Source organism: Trachinotus anak, unplaced genomic scaffold (genome assembly GCF_046630095.1).
Source record: "Trachinotus anak isolate AG129_WGS33_773 ecotype Australia unplaced genomic scaffold, CSIRO_AGI_Tana_v1 ptg000010l, whole genome shotgun sequence".
NCBI classification, from domain to species: Eukaryota; Metazoa; Chordata; class Actinopteri; order Carangiformes; family Carangidae; genus Trachinotus; species Trachinotus anak.
This window is the reverse complement of record NW_027273861.1, coordinates 21,926,833-21,952,440: the sequence shown is the minus strand read 5'-3', so window position 1 is coordinate 21,952,440 and position 25,608 is coordinate 21,926,833. Positions and strand designations below refer to the sequence as shown.

Genomic DNA, 25,608 nt, shown 5'->3' with positions numbered 1-25,608 from the left:
CCAATCACAAATGTGAGGTCAGACAAACTGCTGTATAATCTACTGACAGGAGGTGTATTCTTTCAGAACTTCATCTCACAGACTATTTTGTGTTTGCATTGCAATTTTATATATGTGTCATTTCCTCCTTCTGCACACATATGTTTACATCATGAGAGGGTGGCTGGTGTCAATTTTGTTGAAGCTACATTAAAACATTATTATTAAATCAAATAACTGACCAGGGCAGGTAATGTTAAAATCACCATACTTCCCCTGAATAAACACAGCTTAAATCATCACCTGTGCAGGCCATTGGTTTAGAAGTCTTATAATTAGTGAGTTGAAGATCACCTGTGTGTGGGGTCAGGGGATTTCAGTTGAAGAACACCTTTTATAAGGACTGTATGTACAGTAAATACATGGGATATCTAATGGAGGATCCACAACCTAAAATGTGTCTTTTGCACTCATCAAAACGGGTTCAAACAAACAGAAGCCCTCCCTTCGTTCAAACATATTTCTCTCTTATAGATAAATGTAGCACAACAGCATGTAATAATCAGACTTGATAGGATCATGTTAACAACTGCTCTAACGTACCAGTGGTCGGCCCAGCAGCTCAGAGCGGGCCCTTGAAGCAGAGTCCTTCTTCATGTATTCAACAAACCCATATCCTTTGGAGTGGCCCGTCAGCTCACTGTACACCAGGAAGGAGCGCTCGATGTTCCCATAAGAGCGCACCAGCTCCTCGAACTGCTGGGCGGTGAAGGTGTGGGGCAGGTTGGTGAGGCAGAGCAGGGAGTCGGTGGGCTGCAGTGTGACGTTGATCAAGCGTCCCCGGACAGTGCTGTGATGGAGGGAGCGGATGGCATCCTGAGCCTGGTCCCCGTTCAGCAAAGTCACAAAGGCTGGAGGAGGGGACATTATGGAGACAGCGACGTGGGGAAAAGACAGACAAAGACGAGAACAGACACAAAGAAAGAGATGCACAGACAAATGGACAGGGACGTGTGAAAGACTCACACAAACATACATTTAAAGCAGACATTCAAAAACAGGCAGAAAGCAGTTGATGGAAATTGCAGGGTGGAGACACACAGTCAAAGAACATGCACAAAACAACTCACATGAAAAGCAAAGAAAATAAATGACAGGCCGAATGTGTTAAAGTGACGGAAAAAAAGAGATAAAAGAAAATTTGGGCACAGACAACCAAAAAGATAGACAGACAGTCATAAAGACAGACAGACAGACAGACAGACAGATACACAGAGAGAAAGACAACACATTAGCTAGAAAGCCAAAAGGGAGCCACTATGTAGGGGGAATCCACTGTGACACACACACATACACACATTATCTTATATAAAAACAACAACCTGACTGAAATATGTCAGGGAACCAACAATACTGGTGACTACTACAGCACAGGTAGCATTTCTGAATAATTAAACATCACTGGAAATTAACTGCGATGTCTTAAGATGATGGGTGACCTCATTTTCATGTCAGTGATAATATCCCTAATGTCACATTTCAAATAGATACTATTCCATATTATCAGAGTATCTCTTCTTATCAACATCTCAGTTTCAAGTTTTTAATTTTCTTTCCAGAAGATGACATATCTGTCTTTTCTGAAAATGAAAACATGATTCAAAATGAATAGACAGAACAGAACAACTATTGAAACCTATAGAGGAATCTATAAAGTCTTAAACAGCATTGGCTACACATCAGAACAGCCATGGACAGATTCACGGGCTGTGTAATGAGCTGGTAATAAATTAATATGGAATGTTGGCTTAAAAACCCAGTGAGAGTGTGTGTGTGTGTGTGTGTGTGTGTGTGTGTGTGTATGTGTGTGTGTGTGTGTGTGTGTGTGTGTGTGTGTGTGTGTGTGTGTGTGTGTGTGTGTGTGTGTGTGTGTGTGAGTGTGTGAGAAAGAGAGAGAGAGACAGATCTTTGTCCTTTCGCTGGAGAACAATGATCTGGTTGGACCCTTGGATTTAATAATTGGTTGAACCTCTTTTGGCAGCAATAAAATCAAACAAGCACTTCCAGTAGCTGCTGCTCAGAGCTGCACAATGTTCAAGAGGAATTTTGGATCATTCTTCTTACAAAACTGCTTCAGCTCAGCCAAATTTTCAGATGTCTGGTGTGAACAGCTCTGTTCAGGTCATTCTACGGCATCTCTGTTGGGTTGAGGTCTGGGCTCTGACTGGGTTGGACAACAGGTGGGTCTTTGTTGTTTGAAGTCATCCTGTAATAAAACTACTTTGATGTTTAGGGTCATTGTTCTGCTGCATCCCCCAACTTTTGAGTCTCAGCAGGAGAACAGCCACCCTGACATTATTCTGTAAGATACTTTGATAAACTTGGGAATTCATTTTCCCACCTGATGATGGTGAGCTGTCCAGACCCAGAGGCATCCAAGCCTAAAATCATGATATTTCCTCCATCATACTTCATCTTCATATTTTGTCACGTTGGTATGCAGTGCCCTTTTTACACCATACGTGTTTAGTTTCATTGGGTATAGTGTATGGAGGACTCATGAACAGAGATGTTAACCAGCTCCAATGATTCCTTTAAGCCTTTAGCTATTACTCCGGGCTTCTTTTCACCCCACTGATCATTCTGCATTGTGCCTTTGGAGTCATCTTAGCTGGGTGCTCACTTATAGGGAGACTAGCCACAGAACTAAATCCTCTTCAACTATAGACAGTTTGTTTAACTGTGGACTGATGAATAGCTTAACTATCTTAACTGAGCAGCAAACTAAAAATGTGTTTTGTATAAATCAAAGTAGCTCTAACCCAAACCTCCAGTCAGGTTTCACTGGTTGGAGTCCAGGCTTACTAACTCCTGACTCCAGTTGGCTTTTGTTGATGTTATTAGCCAAGGGGTTCACATATGTTTTTAACCTACGTAAGAATTTTGGAATGATGTATTCAAATTGACAAAAATAATACATGTTATTAGTGTTATTTGATGAAATACTTTGTATTGTTCATTACTGTAAATAAATAAATGTATAAATTATTAATAATTTCAAAGGACACACTTTTTCTTGCTTCTGTATGTTGCTATTCAGGAGTATGAACAAACAGTCTTTCAGCTGACCCAGTGGACCAGCTCATATGATAATAGTGAAAAAAAGAGGAAAATTCCACTGTGTAGCTCTCAGGTTTGACTCTTAAAATCAATACGCACTGCTGAGAAAGACCAGGCATTCAGTTTCAACAAAAAAAAAGAAAGAAGAAAACTACAGAACATTCTGGCACCCTAAGTGTCAAAATACGAAGAGACTTCATTTGAATTGTAAACATCTTACAATGCTACAGAGAAAGAAAGGCAGGCTGTCTGCAAGGGCAAAGCAAACATACAAATAAAAAAATGTTATATTGAGAAACAACTTGTGATGTCCAGTGTAATCACAGTGATATAGTAAAAATGCTTTGTAATAAACAACTTGTGCTCAGATATTAACTGAACTGTGTCACTTCTTACTGATTCATAATACAGTTAAATAGCAGAAGTTTCACACAGACTGGAATCTGTTCATGTTCAGGTTTAGGTTGGTCCAACTTTGTAAAATGAAGAAAAGGTGGGCTTCGTACTATGGGGTTTTGACCTGGAGGAAAATATCACTGTGTCTCAGGACAATGCTGCTTTGTTCATGTAAAGCCACCCCTGTGGTCAGCCAGCTGTACGAGAAAACAACCCAGTGTCTGTTATTAAAGATCCAACCTAACCTGTGCTGACACTCACACAAAATTAATGCACACACCAGAGCCTGACCGATAACCTGGCCACACCGCAGATATATCAGTATGAGTATATGTCAGCTGATGAATGTCAATAAATTGAAGAACAGAAATGACAAAGATGTTTAGAAACAGTGTTTCAATTCTATAGTTTGTCCACCAGAAACTATTGCAGAGTTTAAATGGAAAAAACTAATTTCCAGGAATCCAATCAACAATATATTTTTGCTTTGGGTTATGTATGTTATAGGCATAGAAAACCTCTATTAGTCAGGCGATACTTGAAAACAATCGTAGATTATGAATTTGGTTCAACTGAGGAAAACTACTAAACCCAAGTTGCAAAGTAGAGTTTGGTATTGCTGTAATCACCTCACTGTATCAACTGCCTGCTCTTGTTGTCCATGGAGCTGCTGATACAGAAATGTAATAGTGCTTTTGTTTAAATACCTTAAGATTCATATTTTCTATCTGTATTGGTATGATAATATTCCAAAATGAGTAACAGTGTTTTCAAAAGATATTAAAAGACACCAATCAGTAACAATATGGAAGAGGCAGTCTTTGAGCATCTTTGCACACTATGCACATTGGGATGCTGCTTATGACTGTTTAAGTATCCCATTTGTGTGTCCTCATAATGATGCTACATTCTGCAGTGAAAGTGAAAGCCTGACAACTGGTATCCTGGAGTATCACTTGAAGCTCTTGTTTTCCATTACTGGTGGTAAAATAGAGAAGCCAAACCCAGCAATTAATGTTAAAATGTAGCAGTGTGCAGGCAGCCGAAGCCAAAGAAGATTCATCCTCAAGTACTGAGAGAATCCTCTCTGAAGAATTCAGTCTGTATTTAAATGGTAGAGACTGCCATAGTTATCAATGAGGCACGTTATGTGGATATAAAGTGTTGCTGTGAACAAAAGATATTACTAGCACACAGAAAGCTATGCCCAAAACCGTCATCACTGCTATGTTCTGTGTGGGGACTGAAGGGGTACTACAGGCACCCTGGTTATCTGGCGCCATTATACGCCTTCAGTGTGAAAAATCAAACAGGTATGCAAATTCATTGGCTTCTATACCCAAAGTAGGTGAAATTATTTGAGCTATTCCAGGCTGAGCTTCAAACAACAGGTCATTTACAGCCTACAGACCTCAATCTGCATAAATATGTGTTTGTTGATGTACTGTGGTCACGGGTAGAGGGGGGGGAAAAAAAAAAAAAAAAAAAAAGGGGAATAAGAGATGATTCATACTCTCTGGAAACTGCTCCAGGCCTTAAATCACCATAAACACCTTCAGAACAATTCAGCGACATCAAAAGAAACATCATGTTGGTACTGAGCACACAACAAATAGTCTGGCCCTGCAGGAAATGGAAAGCTGAAACGAAATGTAAAGGTACCAGGCCCACAAATCACTGAGTGAGTGTTAAATTATTCAGATGAAAACACTGGCAGCTGGTGTCTCTGCCACTCATCAGAGGGACTAACACAGCCAAAAAACATCACAACGATTTAAAAAAAAAATGGTGCTTCGATCAAACCAAACCACTGTAAACTATGAGTACTCAGTCGGAGCCGGTTAGATATGTGGCCTCCATTTCAAGGCAGCAGGTTCAGCCACCTATTTAAAGAAGTTCTTACATGAAAATCTCTTATCAAGAATCAATTACTCAGTACCTGAAGAATGAAAAGGTGGTTCTGAAATGTTTGGAGCATGCCCTATCTTGATCTAAAGGCACAACAAAAATAATTTGAAAACTTGAAATAGAGAACCCTCTCAAACCAAGTCTGGAGCCTGTGCTTATTTTCATATGAGTTAATAGTGGAGAAGTGGATTATGTTGCAGGATTGATTTGAGAAAGTTCCGAGTGTTTTGGGTTGTGACTCTTGGACATTACTGAAATCCATTTTTACTGTTTTGAATCCACACCAATTGGAGCAGCTGTTCAAACTAAGTTAATTCTCAAAACACAGATTTTGGTCTTCTGTAGTTGGCTTATAATTACAATCTAAGCTCATTGGCACAAACCAGTTCCTTAAGTACTGGACAGACTTATACAGAGGTGTCAACCCTACAGTTGATGTCCTGCATGTACACAGCAAGTTTAACATCAGCCCAAATAAGCACAAAAATGTCAACACATTTGTTAATGAATGGTTTAAAAAAAAACAAAAACAAAAAAAAACTATGTTGATATCTTATTAGGGTTTATATTACATTACCTGATAATCTGTTAGTTATTTTTGCTTGTTTTTTCTGATTAACAGCCCAAAAACCAAAAGATATTCAGTTTACAAAAATATAACAAAAGCTGCCATTCCTCAAATTTGACAAGCTGGGAAAAAAGAATGTTAGGCATTTTTTCTTGATAACTGACATGAATGATAAATAAATCTACTCAGGTGCAGGCCGTCAAATCAAAATGTTTTCAACAGTAAAACATGCAGAGGAGAAAGGAAATCTGGAGGTGGCTTAAAAACATCTGTAACACAGGCTGACCCCACTGACCTGCTCACGAACGCCACCTCTTTTATCTTACATCAAAGCTACACAAGGTATTTCCATACCAACCGTGCCAATCCCTCAAAATCAAGGCAGACAGGCACAACGTCCACATTCTTTGGTTCAAAAATACAATACAAAGACTTTTAAAGGCACAGTACAAACTGCTCCTCTGTGCAAACATCTAAGACGCTGGAGTGTTGGATGGAAAATATTAGTGAAAAAATGTTGAAATGAGTAGCAATTGGGACATCTGCTCCACAGGCATCTTTTGGTTTGCACAAAGAACATCACTGTAGGCAGATCTAATGCAAGGTCAGGATCACACAGAAATCTATCCCCACCTCCCTGTAGCTTCATCTATCAGCCCGTCTGTATTTGTCTCTCCCCCCAGCGCTTCTGTATCTTTATTGATCTCTCTGTATTGTCTGTTTGTGCCTCCTCTTCCCACCTTATGCCACTCTGACTACTGTATTTCCTCACATCTATTGGCTGTATGCCTGTCTGTCTGTCTGTTTGTCCATCTGTAGGACTCTCTCACCATTTCTCTCCCAGTTTCCCCATTTCCATGTGCCTCTGTCTGTCTTCAGATGCCGCCTCCACCAAAATCAATTACCTCAAACCCCATCTAATACTCTTACACATACACACACTCACACACTCTGTAATGGATCTCTTACACTAAGCTGAGAGCCTAATCTGGTTTCAACCCGCTAAGTATGCTACCTAACATTAGGCATTACGAGGAGATGGAGAGAATATGGTTTGGCTTTTATGCTAAAGCTCACTCTCTTTTTCTATTTCCTCTAATGACACAGTGCAGCCCGACAAGCGGGGGCTGACATCAAATCCTGCTCAATACTTTCTTAAGCAGTGAAAAGGACAACTCTAATACTCTTAAATAGCTTACAAAATAATCTTATAATTCACAGCCTAGCAATCACTGAGTGGGCTATGAAGTGAACTTTGTCAAAAAAAAAAGAAAAAAAAAAAAAGAAAAAGAGAAAACATGAAAAAAAAAATTTACACAAAAGTGCCAGCGTCTTAATTATGGGTCTCCGCTTCTGACGTGTCGATTATTTCCCATGTTCCTATGAGGCGTGTGTAGGGGCACAGGAAAAGAAAAGAAATCTTCCGCTGAAATCACCTCGAAGGCTGCAATTCAGGCTGCCACATTCCCTGTTGAAGGAGCTAATTAAAAACAGGGGAGTTACAAACGACACAGCGGACCCCTGAAACTCAAGGGGCTGGTCCTCATGCTGTGTGCAAGGTGGCCCTGCTGTTTCATCTCGGCCCTGAGGCCAAGATTAAAGTCTCAGGTAGTGAGAGGAGTCTCATGGAAATAAACAACTCAGTGGGCCTTATGATGGCTTATATGAAGTCTTCAAAAGTGACTGCTAACTCTTTGAATTCCAGGCTGATAACTAGAAAAACTGGAGAGAATTTTCATTCATAAGTAAACTATCAAACCGCCTTTTCCTACCACTTACAACATTTAGATACTCAATAAACCATTCTGTAATTCAGACCCATTTTCAGAACCATAGTCCAGACTGAAACTGAAAAAGTATTGGCTAAATTGCAATAAAATTCTGTTCAGATATTTGTTTTCCAGACAATTATTCCTACTGACTTCAGTGACCCTTACATTTCATCTAGTGCAACCATGACAATAACCTTTGTCATTCTGAGTGAAATGTCTCAACAAGAGGATTGCCGTGAAATTTGGTACACAAAGTAAAAGTATTACTGTTCCTCTTGTTGGGAATATCCACAAGAGGAAACAGTAATACTCTTAGTGACTTTTCATCTCGCACCACCATCAGGTCCAAATGTTTTGTTATTTGTCCACCACTTTGGTTTATGACCAAATTATCCCCAAAACCAATGACATACCCATCAGTCTCAGCTGTGCTTTAGTTTTAGTGCTAATTAGCAAATGGAGCTTGGTAATTGCCTAGTGCAACTTTCATGTCATATTGGAGTAACTGTAATTATGAGTTTTTGAATATGAAATAACAGTATATGTGACTTTGGCACCTCATAACAATAATAATAAGAATGTGCCTGAAAAATAAAGAAAACAACAAGGATGCCTCATGTCAACCCGACAAAACCATCTTGAGCTGTCAGATGACCTGAAAGCCGTTAACACAGGAATCTTTGCCATCTTCATCCATCACATATCATGTGAACACACCATAAGATAAGCTACTGAACAATTAAACATTAAACATTAAACATTATACCTGCTAAATATTGAACTGTTATGAATTGCACTGGCCTCTTAAACATCAACTTGTCACCGTGCATAAAAGCTACTAAAAAATAAAAACAAAATCAAGATATCTTAAGCTTAATTAAAAATATACAACTCCGACCCACAACCAGTTTAATTTCTATGTTTTATATCTACAAGCTTTCACCTTGACACAATGCATAATTTCTTTCAGTGAAAGTGAAAGCGAAGTGAAACTTTAGATCTAAGGGAAACATTTCGGGACAATTTAATTTTAGTTTCACCAGGAGTCAGCCTGGAAGTCATCTACCTTTTCTATGATACCTTTATCCCTTACAGGCTATCATGTGATAAATTATAATTTCATCCATTTCACTGATCCTCATCTTTGTTAAAGGTGAAAAGTTGCTTGAGTAATGATGTCGAAGATTTCAATTTGCTTAAAAGATGAAAGGCAGATAAGAGGAGCTGAGGATGGTGTTTAGAATTCATCATTGCAATTTCAACCTGAACTGAAGTTATATCATTTGTGCATGAGCCTGCACTGACAGGCCAGGAAGGATGAGCTCCGTCTGGATCTGTTGCTCTTCCTCTATTTATTATTCTTTCTCCCTCACACACACACACACACACACACACACACACACACACACACACACACACACACACACACACACACACACCTTCACACACAAGTGAGAATAATCTGAATCATCCTAACAAAAAAGCCCTAAAGCATGTTCTTGACAGTGAACTGCACAGTCCATAAATCCTCAGATCACAGCAAATGCCATTTTTGAGGGGATAACAACTTTGAAAGGCTATCTGAACATATGCGTTCAGATACCAAAGAAATTCCATGAATAAAAATGATTTTTTAAAAAACGAACTGTGGCAAAACACCATCAGCAAGTATGTCTACAAATATAAAAACACACACAAACACCCACTAAAACAGCTATGAAAAAGCCTTGATAGTGCCTCTTAGTTCTGTAGCACCCTCCTTTGCATGTGTAGCTTTACTCCTCCCTGCTGCTCTCTGCTACAGTATCTACATGAGTAAACACTTCAGACAAGCTTCATCCTCCTCCCTCATCCTCTTTTTTTTCCTCTCTTTCTCTCTCTCTCTCTCTCTCTCTCTCTCTCTCTCTCTCTCTCTCAGAGCCCTTTGTCTTCTAACGCATCGGCCCTCCCACACTCTCCTCTCCATCACCACCACCTCCTCTTGATTCTGTTTCTCGTCTCTCACCATTTCCATCCATCACCCCCCCGGCAGTCCTCCAGGGGACTCCAGGGCTTCAGCAGTAAGTTCAATAGATTTGAATTATTGTGAAATATGCAATATTAAAAAAATAATAATAATAAGTATGGCTAATTGCAAAATGATGCTTCAAATGCACTGCATATAGCACCTGTCACGGGGCTGTAGTACCCGAGTCCAGTCTCAGTCTCTGTTTGCTATTATCTCAACTTAGGCTTTTCTTCCCCATGTTGGTGGCTACTCTTGTCAATTTCCCATAAAAAAATCCAATATTACATTTGCTGTTTTGTCATTTTCAAAAGAATGGTAAGGTAATGTTTATTTTCCATTGTGTGTTTGCCATGTAACCCCCAGTCATTTAAGATTACTAATTATGAGTTGTAGTCATGATTTTAGCAGCTAATGCTAATTTTTATTGTTTGCTGTTCCTATCACATTTCAAACATTTGCATTGAGTGATATCATGTACAAAAGTAAGACAACAGTATGAAGAACATTGAATGGGACAATTCTTTGGTCTTTGTCCTGGCTTCTTCTTGAGCCTCAGTTAAACTCGATCTAAAGAAGCTTAAGCCTGGACTTGTCTTGGATGTGACTGAAGCAGTCTCGACTACAGCCCTGGGCCCTGTCTCCAACATTAAGGTACCATTAGTACGTAGCTGCAAAATATAGGATCCCTTTCAAAACCAACAGTTTCACTGAGGAAAATATTAAAATTTAGTAGTGTAGAGTAGTGAGTCCAAACATGGACAAGTCTGGGACATGAACCAAAGTGGTTTTGCAGGGTCCCTAATGACTGTGTTTGTTTTTCTTGTTGTCAGTGGCAGCACAATTATTCAAATTTTCATAGTGAGGTATATGAGGCTGGTGGGTGGGTGTTTGATGTATAGATGGACAGAACGATGGAGAAATGGATAGATGGATGAGATGGATGAGATGCATGAGAGGCAGCACTGAGTGAACCTAACACTCAGCATCTCTTCAACAAGCCGCCCACACAGCCCGCCCACGGCTACATTGTTCACACAACCACTCTGTTCCTCTTTGAAAGATTTCACTACAAATTGGTGCATCGTTTAACATATCCACAAACGTAATTGTGCGTGCTTAAATACTGTTTTGTATTTTACATATGGAAATTTGGATTGGTTTTCTAGTAAAAAGAGAGTTTCTCATTTACATTCAAATTAATCGAAACAAGTGATCAAAATCGAGTACAACTCGAGCTTTGAGTTTAAGAAAGTTTGTCACCAGTTGCAAACATTGTTGGGCAGTAAACAACAGTGATTTCCCTGCTGCCAGACATTGTATCATCAATTCATCATCTATTGATCCCTCAAGCAGATCACTCCATTTCTCTCATTTTTCTTTCTATTATTCCACCCCTCTGTCTGCCCCCCTTCTTTATCATTAGTTATGCAATCTGTCATTTTAAAGGCAAGCCTAACCTTTAATTTCAATCCATCAACTTAGTTTCCTCACATTCTACCACCTCCCACTCCTCAAAATGTTCCCTCCATCACTGCTCTCCTCTTTCTCTCTTACTACTTACCATGCGCTCTATTCTCCATCTTCCTCCTCAGCCTTAGGCAAATAGAAATAAAAAAAATACTGCACATGAACTGTGATCTAACCAAACGCCTTAAATCTAGGGCCACACCTAATGATTATTTTCAACACCGGTTAATTTTTTTAATCATTTGGTCGACATAACGTAAAGCTATTCGTTTATCAAAATAGTTGCAATATTGTGATTGATGTAATCTTCAGCTCTCTCACATGTTATTGTGAAACCATGCACATGCACCGGTGAAAACGTCACACTTGACTTAACTGAAACTCACATGTACATCTGTAAAACAATAGAGACCAGTGAACCCGGAAGCTTCTGCTCTCTCAGGAATTGCATTCACACTAGGGAACTGACACACCAATGAAAAGGTCTAATGACAAACTGGTGACATTATGATGAGTTTAATACATTTCAACAAATGCAATAGAAAGAAGGCTTCCATTACATTATTGGAGCTCATTTGGTCTTTTGATTTCCTTAATTCTCTCTCTCTCTCTCACACTCACACACACACACACACACACACACACACAAAGATACTGAATCAAACAGGAAAATTTGAATATTCAAAACTATACCCTGACAATACTTCAGGGAGGCACACAAAGTATACTTCCTCTTTTGATGTACTCAAGGCACAGCTGTGTGTGTGTGTGTGTGTGTGTGTGTGTGTGTGTGTGTGTGTGTGTGTGTGTGTGTCTGTGGTTAGCTGGTTATCATAAGCCTCTATACTTGACTGCATCTGTGCACTCCTTAAACACAGAAAGCAAGGCTGAGAGCTCTGATAACACTGTGACCATAAGTATCAACAGAGAGAGAGTGTGTGTGTGTGTGTGTGTGTGTGTGTGTGTGTGTACACTTGCACACATGCATGCTTGAGAGTTTTTGTACAGAATCTTTCAACCAAAAGAGTACAACCACACATGTCCCTGTGTGTGTGTTTTTGATTTGTGCGTTTTCCATGTGCACTGGTGTGAACCACAGATAAGACAAACACCACTCACACCCACTGGTGGTTACTGAAAAGAGAAACTTGAGGGTGAATACAGTTAGCAGTGTTTCCCTTATATACAAATTAATGCACCACTGCAATGTCATGAAGTCACAATTAAACAACTCTGCAGAGGGCTTTTAATTTGAACTTATGGCTGAAAAAACATTCAGCCTAGGCGAGAGGGAGCATGACAAAGAAGAGGAAAAACAAGGAGAGGGAGAGAGAAAGGTAACCTTAACTCTCAATGAGTGTTTATCACCTACTGATATTCACTATGACCACCGGCAAACTACCACCCAGGTACAACAAAACCTGTCATGCTAGGACTGGCTGTCAGGCAGACTAGGCCAAATCCAGGGGGGGCTGCCACATCGGTGGGTTGTCTCCAATCCGATCATCTGATCCGATCATCACTGAAGCATACATCGTGCAAGAGAACAATTAAAAACAAACTGAATGGTCAAAGTCACCTTGTTAGTTAAGGTGTACGGACAGATTCAAGTAAAACACTTGAAAACAATGCACCTTTAAAGTTACCATGGCTGCAGGTAGCCCCTGAGCGCCACAGTGAATTCCATTATTTTTTCTGCCAAGCTATCGTTAACTAAAGATGAAAAAGCAGCAAAACATCATTTCATTCATTATCCACTCTTCTAATTTTTTGGGGGGATTTTTTTTTTATTTGTGATGCATTTGCAAAACAACATTACAGGGCCAGACTATTAAACATGGACAGCTTGTGCTGTGTCGCCAGTTTGTGCATCATTTGTTCCACCTCCTGCTGCAGCTATTACATCACTATATCTATGTACGTATGCTGTGTATATCTGCATTTATCGATCTATAATGACAGGACAGACTGTTTGATACTACAATTTATAGATGAAAACAAAGTTATGCATGGAGAATACAGGAGCAATGAGGCAGCCTCTGGTGTGTCTACTGTAGGCCTGCTGTTTCACATGTGTCCCAGAATCCATAATTTGGACCACATTATTGACAGTTGCCTTGTAATGAGCAATAATCATCTTCTCCCTTGGTTTTTTTTTTTTTTTTTTTTTAATAACCTGAGGCGTGTGTATGGGGGTATGTGTCAGTTCATTAGCTACACACAGCGCACTTGACCAAATGAAATTCTGAAGAATTTTAAATAAAAGAAAACACACAAAAGTAAAGTGCGCACACACACACACAAACATGAAACATGATATGACATATTAACATGTTCAGTCAGCCTGACAGCAAGAGGTAAGTGGTACAGTAACAGTACAGTGGGTGTGTGTGTGTGTGTGTGTGTGTAAGATCAAAGATAACAGCCGCATCACATTTTGCCTGGCCTGTGCTGATTTACATTTCGTGATTCACCAGGAGACAGATGGACAGATGATGACAGAAAGGAAGGAAAAAGAATAGGGGAGGAAGAGAGGGAGGTAAGGATGGGAGGGAAGGAGTGAGATGCAGAGAGAAAGAGAGAGAAAGAAAGAAGAGAGAGCAGTGACAAGCTGCTGTCCAGGGAAGCAATTAAATGGACTCGGCTTCTGTCACTTACGACAGGAAGATGGAGAACAAAAAGTGGAAAATAGAAAAAGAGCAGTGTTGAGTTTCATAATGGCTCTGTTAGCTAGTGCTGTGCAGTCCTGTGAGACCACCACACACACACACACACACACACACACACACACACACACACACACACACACACACACACACACACACACACACACACACACACACGTGTTGTTCGACTAAAGAGCCAAAGCCTCAACTCCATTTACTAATGCCCTAATTTGAATAATTGCTCTTATGTGTTAATGTGCTATACAGCAGAAGCACAGTCATACATACAAGCACACTCTCCCGTCTCTTCAGGCCACTGGTCACTTGAAACCTTCCTCAGCTTTGTCATTACAAAGCAAAATCACAGATGTTGACACCCAAGACTTACATAACCATGCAGGAACAAGTGGTGTGTTTGAAGGGAGGATATAGTTTTCTAACATTCTTACATCTTAACGATCTTTTTAGTGGGAGGGGGTGGTTGGTAAATAAATAGATTCCAATTCAGACGTCCTTTAAGAAAAACTGTAAATCTTCAATTGTTGGCACTTTTATTTACAAATTTAATTAGCACCATGATAATAACAACATTTTATTCCAAATTTTTTATTCATTTATTCATCTAAATAAATGTATCATTAAAATACTATTGTTCCTGATTCTCCAGCCAAGCTGAATGTTTACAGTTTAAAAGCTCTGGGAACACAAACAATGTGACACACATGAAGCAAAAGCTTCAACATGTTCACATACTTGCACACCACCTTTGTGCACCGACTATATTTTGATGCATCACTACTGTCCCCTTTGAAGCTTTGCATAAATTGTTGACAGTATGCAGGGGCTTGACTAATGCAGTCATCACCAATGTTAAGGGAAGCAAACTTTGTCTAAAATTCTCTAATGAAAAAAGTGATTCCAAGAAATCCATCAGCAGGACTGGGAAGCATATTTATTATATACATTGTATTTGGAGCTAGTTACAATACAGAACAGTGGTGCTACATGTAATGAGCTTAATGTTTTTGAGACATTTGCAGACACCCCAGGCAGTGAACTACAGCCATTTCTCTGACCGCCTTCTTCATCATTCTACACCTAAACAAAATGCACCCTTCCAGACATCACAAACAACTCTCAGCCAAGCTAATCACCTTTCCATTCAGCAGCATCATTACCAAACAGCACAAAACAACAGCAACCCAAAGACAAAGATATTAATCTTCGTAAGAAGTGGTGAAAACAAGACAAGAGAATAGCTTTTAGATGTAAGGACCAACAGAAAGAAGATGGGAGTAAAAAAAGAACAAAGAACATCTTAATAAGCGTATTCATTGTGACAAATGATGGATGGTGTTACTTTTGTGACTGCAGGACAAGTCAATGAGTCCATATTTGTCCCTCGGCTTCTGTATTTTTTGTATTTCGTCCACACCGTCACACACACAAAGCGACAGGCCCATGAGCTTTTTGCCAACATATGTTGCCTTCATTACTGAACGGTGCAGCGACAAACACAAAGGCCTCCATTGAAAAGCAGGGATTCCCAGGATAACCCTCGCTATTGTATTCCCAGATCCCTGGTTCCGCAGCGCGGCCGAATTAGTACACATACCTCTGGACTGGGGGTGTCATGTGGAAGTGGCTAGTTCACAGCAGCTGGTTGGTTGGCTGACTCAATGGTTGGATGGATGGATTGATGCCTGCAGATTCCTAACAGGCTGGCGGACAGCTTCATATGCCTGTCTGTGGGTACATATGTAAATGTGTGCATCTGTGTGCCTGTCGAGCAGCCTGTCTGCCTTTCTGACTATCTGGCTGACGTTTCAATTCAAAGCTGCATCCAATCTTAGCAGCAGAAATCTGACACCAAACCAACAAGTCTCAAACCTTATTCAAAAAGTAAAGTTTGCCTAAAAGTAAACTGTATTTCTGACCAGAATTTTGTACAGAGTTTTCAGATCAAGACTTGCTCTTGAGGAGCATTATTGTGAAGCTACACTTCTTTTCTGCTGGTCTGGGATCTCAAACGAGTTGTGGATATAAATGATAATTAGACGATTTACACGGATGACACAGATCACTGCCTAAGGCCAATGAATTACTGGCAGTGGAAATGGATCTCAAAATGAGAAATAAATAATTAAAACTCATTAGCCTACGAATTTGCATGTGGATTTTGTTTGGCCTGCTCTGATAAAAATCAAGGGAGAAACCAAATGTATTAAAATGAAGCAAGCACAGTGAACAAGCCAATTCAATGATAAACACACACCATCATTTATCAGAGGCTTCTGGCAACAGGTGAATTGAAGCATTTTGGACATGAAGTACAAAAATTTAAATTTAACATCAACAGAGCTGCAATCTGGATCCGAGCAAATCTGCAGCCAATTTACAATCTGTAATGATAATGAGATTTTATCCAGGGCTGGCAATCCCACCAGATAGTAATGTGAGCAAGGAGACTGATAATGATGGATGCTTAACTTTTTGAATGGGAGCCATGAGCTAGCTAACAAGCTGCTGGTAAAGTGCCTGCAAAGACACAAGGAAGGAAAGGGAAAGGGTGACTGAGATGCTGGAGGCAGTAAAATGTGAACAGGAGACATGGACCAAAGGACAGTGAGAGGATTAAATACCTTTTGGGGGAATATCTTGGCAATAAAAATTGTTTTGGTTAAAAAAAAGAGCTGGTAGGACAAAGGAAAAAGCAACAGAGGTAGTGCATATCCTGCTTGTGTGTGCTATGTATGTGTGTGTGTTGGAAGGGTGGGTGTTTAAAGAAAAAAAAAAAAAAATCATCATTAGCTGAGGAGCTGAAGCAACAGCCCGGAGTAAAGCCGCAAATGGAGACCCAGAGACACTTAAGACGCACAGCTGGACACGCTTAAACACACACATTAACACAGGTATGTGCACTGTGGGACACACTGACAGACACAGACACATAAACACTCCCATCACTATGACCTAATAAGTCCAACGGTGGAGGCTGGCTCAGTGAACTGATCCGATCATGAGGTGCAGATGTATGCCAAAGCAGTTCCAAGCAGTACATTTCAATTAGAGCAGAGGTCGAGAACGAGCCAGGAGGAGGTTCCACTAACTAGTTACAGCCAGAAAAACACGTCAGAGAAACAGAAGACAGAGGACAACAGTTTATCATTGTAATCTCTTTTGCTTGACCCACTAAATTCAATTATTGAAAACACAGGGAAAAACTGTGTACTTTGAGTAAATTACCATGGGCTCAATTACAAATGCCACAAAGACTTATCGTTAGTGTAATTAAGGCCTACATCCCAGGAACAGCCAGTTACATACACCTCAAGGAAAAGGACTCTAACATTGACGTAAATTAATTGCAACTGAAAAACATTGTTGCAAAGGTGAGTCTTAATAAGATGACTGCTAATTAGAAACATTTCTCAGCTACAGAGGAGGTCTGGTACATGAGAACTTTTCAAGAGACAACTAAATAAAGTTTCTCCTCATTATCTTTTGCCTAAATTGTATGTGACAATTTGGCCTGGCCAATATTAGCCTATTAAAGATATGAAAAGTGTAAATTTAAGGTGAACAGTAACAACAAACTGCAGCACAGGTAAAGTCAGTGAAACCTTAACAAAGAGTATCACCATTATCGTTCATCTGCAAGAAAGCACCAACAGGTTTACTTTTCAGCTGTTAAATGATCATGAGGATCCACAAGTGTAGATGTTCTTTTGGCCCATATCAGACTTTTTAAACTCAAATGCTGGTATAAATACTAGCCTCAAAAACCCGGTGTCAGTTGAACCATAGGGGACATCGGTCCAGAGCAATAGCTTCAAAAATCCCAATAATATATCACAGACTGACTATATTAAAAACGTGGAACAGCTGTCACAAGTTCAAACAAACTAACAAGGATATGGTAAAACCATGGCTCTGTAATAAAGCTCTGCAAGTTAAATGTTTTCTTAACTAATAGAACTGGTGGCCAAAATTAGGAAATTAAAGTGTAAACAGTATGAAAACTGTACATGATCATGTAAAACTAAAAGATGGCCAAAGACCACTATTTTAATGTAAGTCTATGAAATGCAATGGGGTCACTGGTATATATATAGTGAAAATGAAACAGGCAAGTCAAGTTCACTCTTGTCACAAACAGTCTTATAACAAAGTCATTGCTTAAAGGACTTCCCAAGTACACACAAACACATCTAAAAACAAACACAAAATCTCTCAAGCTCCCAAGTGACCAACTTAACATTGAAAAATAATTTGTGCATGCTTGACTGTGTTTTTGTGTCTGCATATGTGATTCATTCATCTCAGGGAATATGTCTGAATTTCACACCAATTATAAAAATCTCTCTGTGCACATAAAACCATGAAGCCATTTTCTGTTCCCTGGGGGAATTATGCCATTTTTGAGCCTTTGAGCCTGACCCATGTGGGTTTCCTAAATACCAGAATTGATCATTAGGAGATAACAATGAAAATCACAGTGGATGGCCTGGTGGACACAAATGTCTACAACAGTCTTTATGTTAGAGGTCTGAAAGTAGCTCACAACCTCTGTGGGGACACATCCTCTCCACTTGTAGTTTCCTAGATGAGACCTGTTTTATTTTACCACATTGCTGAGCACAAATGCTTTGACCAAACTGGGTTTTGTTGATTAATTGCAAATTTAATATTTCTGTTGAAAGCCCAGTACCACGGTAAAACTAAATTTTCCATATATTACCGTCCCAAAAAACACAAGGTTTTCCATGTTGGGCCACCTCTGTTAGAACGAGAGTTCACAAAGGGAACTTCCATTTCCCTTGTGTGATTAATATTTCATTGTGCATTTATTACAGAGCCTAGGGGCTGATAACAACAACAGAGAGATATATAAAACCAATATAAAACCAATTTCATATTTTAAGATAATTTGACTGATAACAGCTGTGTTGTGCATCACAGTGCCAAAATGTGCAAAAGGGCTTAATATTTTTCTATTAACAAAATAATCTGTGAAACAAATTTTACGAGGTTTCTAAATTCTTCGAGTGTGCCCAGTTTGAATTTGATGAAAGATTATTAATCATGCAGCATGATTTGTAGGCAAATGATTCCACGTCATTAAAAATTTAACATTTTTCCAATTCGACCTTGCAGGGACATGTGAGTGAACTCACTGACCAGTGATCACCTCCCTTGTTAAAGCTAAACAAACCACATCAAAGCTACAGCTAGGACCTCAAAGATAGATGAACAGATTAGCTAGCCGGGCTGAAGCTGAATCCTGGGTAATTCTCTGCTGAGAGCTCAGCAACTAAATGAACTGAGATTGATTACATTCATTCTCCTTTCACCACCTACTGATAAGTGAGCTCAAGTCTTCAAAGTTAGTGTCTGTTCTATGTTAGAGTTATGTATCTTGTCAATCTTTGCAAATATTAAGTGGTTTAAGTGGTAGATATTGGATCATATGAAGAGAAAATGTTAAAATACATTCTTTCGCTAAGGTTTGTTGAACGCTGGTTAGCTTGAAGCAGGTCTTCTGCTCTCTCTACTGTATGAGTGTTTCATTCCCATAATGGCTCACTGATCTTTCTATTCAGAGAAATGTGTGTGTGTGTGTGTGTGTGTGTGTGTGTGTGTGTCAGACAGCTAAATAAGCAATACTTAACATTTTCAAGTGTTGTTAAGCTTCTCTTTATCAACAACTGATTCTACACAAGAGAATTTCAGATTAAGTACATTTCTAAGCCTCTTGTGTCAGGGAGTAACAGTGATAGCAGTGATAAGCAGCTGAAAGTTGGTGAAAGTTACAGTAATACATGTGGTGTGTGAAATGAAATCTAAACACAATGATTGTTTAGTTAAACTGATTGTCTCCCATCCCATCCACAGAATTAAACCCTGTTTGCGGTGGTGGAGGGAGTGGAGGGGTAAAAATATTTCTACTCTCAGATTAGACTGTGGCAGGCACACAAGTTCAATAAACCACAGGGATATGTTGCTCTTTTGTTTGTTTGGTTTTTTTTTTACACTGCTGGAAAAAACAAAATCCATACCATCCCAGTCCTACTGCGTGGTTAGCATTAGCATCAACAACAGCCACGACCTAACAGTCAAAAAGGAGTAACAACAACAGAAACTGAAACACTAATGCAAAATCCAAGAGATGTGATGCCACAGTACTGAACAAACTGCGGCTGATTCATATGTGATTCACAAGCACAGCTCTGAAATACCTCAACAGTAAAGGTTGCAGAAAAGGTTTTGCTTAAAAAATTTCAACGATCGAGGATTCTACTGTCATGCAGCACAGAGGAATATACACCAGTAGGCTTCTGACAATTCACTGTTCTGTTAATTTAACACCTTTAAAGTTAAGAGGACAAAGGACATTTTCAACAATATGATCTTACAACTTTATTTTACTTTCAGCGCCAATTACATTTTTTTTTTCTGTTTCACAAGAATTCGATTACTGCTGAGCACTGAGTACACAAGTGGACATCGTCAAAGTGTCATAGTGAAAATTCTGAGACACACACACACACACACACACACACACACACAGACTTCATTTTAAACTTTTCAACAAATTTCAGGTCAAAAAATGCAAGCTACTCTTGTTATTTTCTAATCTGTGAGACTGGAGAGACAGAAAAAGTGACAGAGAAAAGGAAAGAGAGGGAGAGAGGAAGGCCACGGTGAGTCAGACTATAAACACTTGGTTGGGCTGAAGTTATCCAGCTGCCATGAAAACTGATCCAATGGCTGGCGAGTTCAAGCTGACTGTCATGTCACACACGCACGCACACACACACACACACACACCTAACACAACTCTCTCTATAAAACAAACACATAAAAACACAGCTGTACATTTGTAATGATGCACTTTAAACTGCACACAAGCACAAACACCTACTAAGTATAAAACCACAGAAGCTGAGTTTGGGGGGGACTGTGTATGTAGAGTGAGTGAAGAGGCGACAAGCCGGGGGGTTACTGGATCAAGGCAAAATATGCACACGTGTAAAGCTACAGAGGCTTGAAATCGATCTTCCATACCTCTAACTGAAGCAGCCGGGAATCTCCCACCACACTTCAGGGAACAGTGACCACCCTGCCTGCTCAGGCTGCATCCCATCCTTAGACAATTACATTTATTTCAATAGGAAAGAATTAATGAGTACTATCACTTATTTGTACTTTCCACATTGTCGCTACACAGAAAAAAAAACACTAAGAGAACCAACAGCCCAGCTCCAGCACAGCCCAGACTTAAAACTAAACAAATCCCAAATAAGGTGTAATGGTTTTAAGATTAACCATGCTCAGCATCATTTCTATTTGAAAATGTGCTCCACAGTAGAGTTAAGCAAGCCTATTATAGCTTCCATCCTCGGGACAAGTTCAGGGCTCAAATTTAGCAGTACCAGTCAAGTTCAGTTGGGATGAGTCTGCAAGGCTTTGGTCTCAGTTTTAGGCCTGTGCAGAACCCAGCTCATGAAAATCTCAGCAGGTGAGTTCTTTAGTGTTTGGTCAGAATCACTGTTTGGCTCCTAGCCACCAGTAATGTACAGTACGGTGAGCAGACAGGGATGGGTATTAAAGCTGTAGCTGCAGGTGTAAAGGAATTGCCAAGTGTCAGATGAGAAGATTGATACCTCTCTCATGACTTATGTATGGTAAACATGAATCTGGAGCCAGCAGCTGGTACATTTTTACACTTAGGTTTTTCTAAAGATTAAATAAAGAGATATGGTATTTTAATTAATGAGCTTTAGAGGTGCTTTTAGCTGCTTGACTGCTGGCTCCAGCTACATACATGAAAGAAATCCTTTCTCAAATCCCTTTAACTTTCTGTCAACCCGACTCTTTCTGGTCACTCATTTCATCAAGCAATGCAGGAATTATATTTGTGCAACCAGATGAGTTGATGAGCATATCAACAGGGACTTTATCACATGTATTATTACAGCAGCCAAGGAATTTATTGGTAGCCTCAGTAATGACCTGCGATCAAGTAACAGTTCTATTTAAATGTTAAGTGTGTTTTCAAGACATTCCTGAACACTGATCAGTTTCAAGCTCAAATGTAAAGCTCATAAACTGTTAAAGTTCCTGCTCTTGCCTTGGAGCAGACAGAGCCTCCCACTGCCACACCTCTGCCGCAATGTTCAATCTTAACATGGTCCTTAATAAAATTAATGATGATATTATCTGGAAAAATAACTTAAGAAAAAAAACCTCCCTGCCGATCTCGCTTTCACCCGAGGCTCTCAACAGAACTCTTTGAAGATGAATGTAAATTCCTCTCAAAACATTCTCCAACTTAATTCAGAGAGCTAATATTGAGACACCCTGACGTTACCACATTATGTTGTCAAAACTGCTGAAATAAGTCCTTGAAATGAAATGAGTGGTACTCCACTAAAGAGGGAAAGATATAGAAACAAAAAAAGAAATGGGAGTGTGAAAGTGTTGATTGAAAGGAAGAGACTGACAGAGACCATGACAGAGATGGTGAGAGTGATGGTCAGAGTGTCAGAGAGGGAATGGCAGTGAGTGAGGGAGAGATAATGGAGAATAAGGTAAGACAGAGGGAAGAAACAAACAGGAAATTGGTGCCATTGCTAGCATCACTTTGAGTTTGTTAAGGAAAAATTTTACTTTGTCTTCAACAGCCTCTAATAATCATGATGCTGGATTCTCATCCCACTCCACCCACATCAGAGCTCAACACCCAACACCACCACAGCGGCCTAATTAGAAGAGTGCCGTGGCTGCTGGTCCGATGAGGGCCCGTGTTTCATCAGGCTCTCATTTGCTCTGAAACAGCATTAACCTTTTGGACAGGCTGGTGCTTTGATTTCTCAGCTGTTTACAGCTCCCATCTACTTTTTAAAAGCGTTATGTTTCAGGTGCTTGGCTGACTGCACGGACTAAATATAGACACTATGTGAGATTTCCCTGGAAAGGGACACACTCTAGGGGCAGAGGGCCTGCTGTGTGTGTGTGTGTGTGTGTGTGTGTGTGTGTGTGTGTGTGTGTGTGTGTGTGTGTGTGTGTGTGTGTGTGTGTGTGTGTGTCTTGACTTATTTCTAGACTTCTGAGGACCAAATGTACTCAGAAGGTGAGGAGGATAGAGGAAACACTAATCACTTGTTTACAGAGCATGATTTACGGATATAATTTTGATGTAGGATTAAATTGTAATTAAAATGTGTTCAAAAAAATTAAGCTATTTTATGATTAATATTATTATTGTGTGTGAATTATTGTATCTTAAAAAACATTTATGTTATTTATGACAGATTAAAAGTTTGCACTCATGATTTCAGCAAGAACTGTAAAGACAGATCTTAATTGAACACCAGGCTGCCACTCAAATAGTTTAAAACTTGAATTGAACCATCACTGACTCTTCATGCTACTCCTCTGTTCCTCAAATCACCTGTCAGTTTTTAAGTATGTTTCACTGGAGAACCCACCAAGCACAACATGCAGATAAATCCTCTAAACTTCAATTGATGTGGCTAAAGACAGTTTGATTACTTTCAGTGAAAGACAAAATACGATATTATTCTAAAAAACACTGTCACTCCACTGCTCACTATACTAACTCTCTGTTAGCCTTCCTGATGGGTTTCACTGAAGCCACCTAGTGTCTCCACTGCACATAAGTCACATCCATAAATGAATAAAAGAAAAAAAAAAAAAAAAATTCTGTAGTGAAGTCAAGTCAGTTAGGTCAGTTTATTCATGTGGGCTAGCCCAAAGTTTACCCACTTATCCTTTAGGAAATGGAAAATTTAATGACTTGAATTCAACCTAAATCTAAACCATCTAAACCATCTCTGTGCTGAAAGCTAAACAACATGTTTAGATAATCCTGTATTGAGCAAGTTGGAAAACAGTTACTGGGGTCAAAGCAAAAATATCCATCAGCCTGACCCCTACACTATTTCCACAGTATGTTTAACCATTGCAGTGTTTCAGTCATGCTTCATGCCACCCACACTGTGGATAACACTACTGCACTACTTTCCATATAACTATAAACACACATTTGTGATGACAGATATAACATGGCCATATATTTAAGGTTAGGTTTACAGGTTCATTTGAGCAAACCTGCATTTGTGTGTGTGTGTGTGTGTGTGTGTGTGTGTGTGTGTGTGTGTGTGTGTGTGTGTGTGTGTGTGTTCTTATACGTCCATCTTTGTGAGGACCAGGGCCACAGGACATTTTGTCAGACCCATACTTCTTCAAACTGCTGTTTCAAATCTAAGACCAGATTTTAGGGTTTGGGTTAGAATTAGGTTAGGATTCAGGTTTGGGTTTGGCAATTCAATGCGTTGGTAAAGGGAGGAGTCTAGGGAATGCATTATGTCAACGTGGGTCCTCACAAGTACTGGAGTACAAGAATGTGTCTGTATGTGTCGTTTAGTGCAAGTTTTACCTGTGCCTTTGTTGCGGTCCACAAAGCAGTACTTCAGTTCATATTCTTTCAGAATTTCATGGACTTCCTATAGGAGACAGAATGAGAGAGAGACACACAAGATTTTAGCCAAGAGAGACAAACTGAGCGTTCAAATACTTGTTCACTTGTGGTAAAATATAAAAGTCTAAACTATCAACTCTGGGGCTGCTAACAATAATTTTCATTAATCAAATAATGTAGCATTTGTTAAAAATTAATTATTGTCTTATTTATCATCCCCTTCAAGTTACCAAACTGATGTCATAATTACTTATTTAAAGACTAAAAGACTAAGACTGAAATTCACAAAGTTAAAAAATTAGAGGATTTCAGAATCTGTCCCCAGTACATTTTCAAATTTGTCAGTTAATTTGTCGTGAAACCGTTAACAATTTTAGCACTAACCCAAATGCATCAGCTCTAAATGAGTATGCAATTAATTCAGTCTGTGAGTACAACTCTGTAGTAATTGTCAGACTTTATTTACAGTCATCTCAGGACAGTATTATTCTACCAGCAAGTCAATTATTCACTATTCAACTGTTTTCAATAACAAACTGAGTATTCAAATAATCACTATGACGACTTGAATTAAGATAAATGATATAAAATGGACTTTTGCTCATCACACTGATAAAACCTCTTTTTTGACACCTGAGCAAATTCTTTTCCTTCATGATTAACTCTTTGGTGGGAGACTTCCCCAGTCGCAGTAATTTGTCTGTACTGGGTAATTATGTTTAAAAAAAAAAAAAAAGTATTTTCAAAGATGAAAAGCTTCGTCTCTTGTCAAGCTCATAATCACAGCAGACCCCCACACAGCACTCCAATCCACATGGACACACACACACACACACACAAACAGCTGCATATCAAAGGAATAAAGCTTATTTTATTTTTTATGTGTGGAGCCCACTCTCCTGAAGAAATGTTTTTGTCTCTTTAGTGACAGCCTATGATGAAGTCAGACAAGAAAGGGAGCAAAGAGAGAGATGCAATAGCACAGTAAGAAAAACCTCAGACCCTGCCTGAACGTTTTATGAACTCCACTGCGCACTGTACTCTGTAACTCTGTTAGCCTTGGTTCCTTCATGATGGGTTTCACTGTTACGTATCCACACAGAAGCTCCACTGCATACAAGTCAATTACAGCACAAACTGTTCAGAGCCTCAGCAGTTTTTTTTTTCCAGATATGCTCCTGTGATATGAGCAACCTTGTAGATCCAGTCACTGTCAA

The 25,608-nt window shown here is 39.5% G+C and overlaps 1 protein-coding gene across 2 annotated transcripts in view; it reads right to left on the bottom strand.

Annotated features, from left to right (window-relative positions):
* The window catches only part of raver2 (ribonucleoprotein, PTB-binding 2), a 94,894-nt gene that overhangs the window by 47,090 nt on the left and 22,196 nt on the right, over positions 1-25,608 (bottom strand). For both annotated transcript variants that reach the window (XM_071486174.1, XM_071486173.1), the window contains exons 3-4: positions 24,350-24,416; positions 583-890 (exon numbers count right to left, since the gene is read on the bottom strand). In XM_071486174.1, coding sequence (XP_071342275.1) covers positions 583-890; positions 24,350-24,416 — 375 coding nt within the window. The remainder of the gene's footprint in view (positions 1-582; positions 891-24,349; positions 24,417-25,608) is intronic.